The sequence below is a fragment of the Helobdella robusta genome (assembly GCF_000326865.2).
Source record: "Helobdella robusta unplaced genomic scaffold HELROscaffold_1, whole genome shotgun sequence".
NCBI lineage: Eukaryota > Metazoa > Annelida > Clitellata > Rhynchobdellida > Glossiphoniidae > Helobdella > Helobdella robusta.
In genome coordinates this window covers 11,487,884-11,493,154 of record NW_008703570.1, presented here as the reverse complement: position 1 = coordinate 11,493,154, position 5,271 = coordinate 11,487,884, and the positions used below count along the sequence as shown (strand labels likewise).

The following is a 5,271-nucleotide window of genomic DNA, read 5'->3' as shown; positions in this document are numbered from 1 at the left end:
TGCAATTTTCAAAACAAATCAATCAAAATAGATGATTACAATTGCAGTAAAGTATTTAACAAGAATGTTGGTCCGTGTCAATGAACGTATGTTTCAATGTTTTCCATCTGCTGATCATAATGTTTTGAACGTATCATCTCCATCGTCATCATCACTATCACATCATCATCGTCGTCGTCATCGTCATCATCACATCATCATCATCATCACATTGTAATAGCTCACCACTAACAACCACCCCATTTCACAGACCCATCAACAGTGATGTCCTCTTGTTACCTCACTCACAATCATGTAGAGATATATGTTTAACGAATTGTTTAATATTTATATACATCGTCGCCATTATTCACATTCTCGTCCTCATCACAACATTGTCACAACATTATTACGTATATTATTCAATTATTCATTCTTCATATTTCTATCTACTTATCTATCTTTTTCAACATTTATTTTACACACAACTATACTAGCAATCGTAGTATAAGAATTGCTGAAACGCGCAATTTTATACCACCCACGCAACTCCACATACGTTTTGATAAATCTACACGCACGCAAGCACGCACGCAAACATGCACAAACACACACGCGCGCAAACAAACACACATACGTAAACAAACTCACTCACAAGCGGAAACACATACACTCAAACGCAAACAAACACGTACACACACTGTGACACATCGTAAAATCAATGCGTGCAGTCAGACGGACATCATATCACTAAAGCAAATTACGAAATTATGGAAAAGCAAAACGGCATAAATTTCCACTGGCGTTCCATAATTCACACGGGGCCGCGTTCGGTTTTCCGCGCTAGTGAACAATTTAAATTGCCGAATGACATCAACCTAAACTCGAAGTAAATGAATCAAATATAAAAAAATACTTTCCTTACAATGAAAAAAATGTTCTTCGATGATTCAAATACAGTATAGAAATAATAAAATAAAGTTTATGATGTTAACAAATCGTCAAGTTTCATCTTAGCAGCCACTATCATCTCAAGTGATGGAGCATTTTTTAATATCTGGAATAAATCTGCGCGGAGAGAGAGAGAGGAAAGAGAGGAGAGAGAGAGAGGAGGGAGAGGAGAGAGAGAGATTTGTATTAATGATGGTGGATGCCTGCCCTGGAAGTGTTTTTGTCATTTTTTCATCCACATTAGCGTGAACAAATGAAAATTTTAATCAACGTTGAAATTATTTATTTACTGCGTTTACACGTGATTTACGGTTTTACTGTAGGATCAATAATGATTATAAATTCATCTCCTTTTCTCTCTTTCCTTCTCTCTCTCTCTCTCTTCCTCTCTTTCTATATATATCTATATATATAAAAACATTAATGGGAAGATTAGTTTCTAAGAAAGTTCATACAATAAATTCCGACAACCCTTACGTACTTAGTTTTCGCAGCGTATTTTTTTAGTTTGATTGAAATAGTCTAACAGCATGATCACTGCCTACCTGCCTACCTATCTAACTACCTCAATACCTACCTACCTACCTACCTACCTACCTACCTACCTACCTACCTACCTACCTACCTACCTACCTACCTACCTACCTACCTACCTACCTACCTACCTACCTACCTACCTACCTACCTACCTACCTACCTACCTACCTACCTACCTACCTACCTACCTACCTACCTACCTACCTACCTACCTACCTACCTACCTACCTACCTACCCAACTACCTCAATACCTACCTACCTCAATACCTACGTTGTACTTAAATACCTAGCCGCAAAACACATTTGCCCCGTGCTTGTTAAAATTTATGCCAAGCTGAAAAGAGGTGATTAAGAAACGAGTCGGTTGATGAAGCCAACTACAGGAGAGGAATTTTTCTGCACGCACATTCGAACATACATACAAATATACAAACACACATATAAACATACAAACGAACATATACACATACAAACACATACACATGTATGTATGTATGCGTTTTTATTTTTGTATGTCTTTACACGGTTAGTAAGCATCGAGAGCATTCGGATTCTTGTGCCGATTCGCATAGATGTATATATGTATTTCTATTTTATTATGTATGGGTATGTACGATCACGTGTATATGTGTTATGTATACATCTCTACAAGTTTACATATTCAATATTTTTCTCACTGTTTGCAAACATTTTGACATTTTTTTTTATCTAGGTGTAAAGAAAGAGGATACGTGTGTGAGAGTTGTGTGCGTGTCTGTCTGAGTGTGTGCGTGTGCGGCGCGTGTTTTACGCATTGCGTGTGTTTAAACGTGCACTCATACATGAATAAATTTTGAAGGTGTGTTTATGTAGGTTCATGTATTTTCGAAGATTCACGAACTCAATAATGAGTCTAATAAATGCAATTTAAATTTTATATTGTAAGCAAACAATGCAAATAAAGGAAAATAATGGAACAAGTGGGCCGAAATTCCGATTAACCAATTAAAATGAAACATTTCCAGCTAAAAATAATAATCAAAAATATTTTCCTATTTTTAAAAGTAACTTTAATCTGTGAGAGGACAATGAATCAAAATAAGAACGAAAGTTTTTATGATTTTTTTATGGACAAGACATAGTAATAATAACAATAATAATAATAATGCCAATAATAATAATAATAATAATTAATAATAATAATACCCCTAATCATTAGCATAATAATCACCTAGTAGAAACCGTGCGACAAATCACCATCAATGAATATTTTTCCATAATATTTATTTTTGAACGGGCGTCCTTTCATTATTGAAAAGTATGATGAATCCTTAGAAGGCTCGTTCCCGCAATTAAGCAAGCACGTTGTGTGCCGTGCAGTCAAAGAATATGAAATAAGAGAAGCAATGTTGTCAAAAAATAAAAACAACCAGACGTGAATTAGCACAACTTGAAACCAAAATTGAAAATACTCTTCTTTATACAAACTCGAGCCTCGTCTGCTCCATCTCAATTAATGTTCTGGCGGTTATGAGGATGGAAAAAATCATTATTTATCCAATCGAAATCATTCTAAACTAACAATAAAAATGAATATTTGGATTGAATTGTTAAAACTTTTTTTAGGGGGAAAAACCAATTAAAATTCAATGATGTGTGAATAAGGTAAAACAGGGTTGGAATGTAGCGGCCAGATGTTCCTCTACAGGCTTCATATTTATAATAAAAGCTGCTTTAAACACATGTTCCCCATGTTTTAGTCTTCTATAAATTCTTTATAATGCAATGTGCTTATGCTTTTTGCTCTCTCTCTCTCTCTCTCTCTCTCTTTCTCTCTCTCTCTCTCTCTCTCTCTCTCTCTCTCTCTCTCTCTCTCTCTCTCTCTCTTTCTCCCCCCCTCTCTCTCACCTCCGTTTCTCGATAGAGATACAATAATATAAAAATGAAGGTGCTATTTTTACGTCAATTTTGAAAATCCAATGTTCATTATCCGCCAATCATTTTCAAACTTTGAAAAATTACTGATAAGCATCAGTCATAGGTCAGCAAAATAAACATCAGCCCCTTCTCAATAAACATCATCGTCCTAGTTATCGTCACCATCATTGTCATCATCATCATCATCGTCACCATAATCATCATCGTTGTCATCATCATCATCATCAGAGTTATCTTCAGCAAAGCGAAATTTGTATAACCGTCGTCATCATCATCGTCACAATCATCATCATCATCATCCTCACAATCATTCTAGTCACCACCATATTTATCAAGGACAGAGTTACGATGAAAAATTTATAATCATTTTAATAACGGACAGAAACATAACAAATAATAATAACTTCAATAAAAAAACAAATTAATGATAAAAACAAAAAATAATCTAACCTTGGTGGTCGACGACCTTAGAAGCATCTGCCTCCTGACCGTGGCTGGTGGGCCACCTGGCGAGTTAAATGAACACTTTTATATTAATTTTTAGTAATTATTTATTAATTTAATAATAACGAAATTTTACACATCAGACATTATTTTCACAAATCTATTTTTACAGCATTTAAGAATTTTTTCAAAAACAAGCAACAACAGCAATTTCTCAAAAACTAACAAACACCCCAAAAGTTGAAAAAAAATAACCGGCAAAATTTTCAGCAAACCACTCCGTAATTTTCGAATCAATGATTCCTTTTGCCAAACCAGAGGCCACACTCTGGACCGCTCCACCACCACCCGACTTGCCAAAGTTTCGAAGCTTCCGGCAGATGTCCTTCCTAAAAAATTCATCGTATTCGTTGTCCTCGCTTCTCGACAGAAGATTTGGAAAGCGAAATATTGAAGTCGGAGAGTGAGATTGTAGCGGGTGATGTTTCGTGGACTTCTTCGATTTCTCCGTTTGCTCGGTAGGTGAGTTTTTACTACTGCTATCCAGTGATGATGGTAACGATTTTTCTGACGCTCTGGCGAATGAAAAAGGATTTTTTAATAATAATTGTCATTTTATTAATATTTGAAATTTTATCATTTATTATGATTAATGATTTTGACAACTTTTGCAATTATTCGAAAATAAAATTAAAATTCACACGTGGGTGTGTATATAAAACACTATTTTTTTGCAGGAACGATGATTATAAACGTGTGCCTGTAAACATCGAATGCTGTGGTGAATGAATAGACTTCGTGGCGTGATTTATAACGTTGATGCATTGGAGGAGGTGATGTCGAAGATCATAAAAGATTCTGTTGCAACAAAATGAACATTTGAACAGTTGAATATGAAGACCCCGGTGGCAAAGATGATGATAGATAATTAATGATGATCTAGAATTTATGATAACCTATTTATCAATCTGATGATGATGATTTATGATAATCTGTCAGATGATGATAATTTGTGATTATCTATCTGATGATGATAGTTTATGATTATCTGGATTTCAGTTAATGTCGTTAAAACAAAGTAGTAATGATGACGATGACGACGACGATGATGATGTTGTTGGAAAAAGAGATGATGAAGTAATAATAATTATAACGATAATTACGAAAGGTTACAATGACGACGACGACAATGATTCTTGCCGTTGCTGCTGCTGTTGCTGCTGCTGCTGCAGCTGATGATGATGATGAAGATGATGATAATTAAAACGATGACTGCAAAAATAAAAGGCGGAAATAAACGGATCATTAAGGAAAAGTTGCGTCTGAAACATAAAAAGGATTGCACCGTTAAATTAATTTTATTTGCCGCTTTTTATATGGTTGTTGACTGTGTGTACGCGCGCGCGCGCGTGTGTGTTTGCTCTGCGTGCGTGTGTGTGTAC

At 35.2% G+C, this 5,271-nt stretch overlaps 1 protein-coding gene across 1 annotated transcript; it reads right to left on the bottom strand.

Moving 5' to 3' along the window:
* Window positions 1-1,994: 1,994 nt before the first annotated feature.
* HELRODRAFT_159590 (hypothetical protein) lies at window positions 1,995-4,654 on the bottom strand (the record flags this gene model as incomplete). The annotated part of the gene is made up of 4 exons (XM_009011468.1): window positions 1,995-2,056; window positions 3,836-3,891; window positions 4,105-4,404; window positions 4,584-4,654. 4 exons carry the CDS (start codon window positions 4,652-4,654, stop codon window positions 1,995-1,997), a joined length of 489 nt encoding a protein of 162 aa, XP_009009716.1.
* Between the last annotated feature and the right edge of the window lie 617 nt (window positions 4,655-5,271).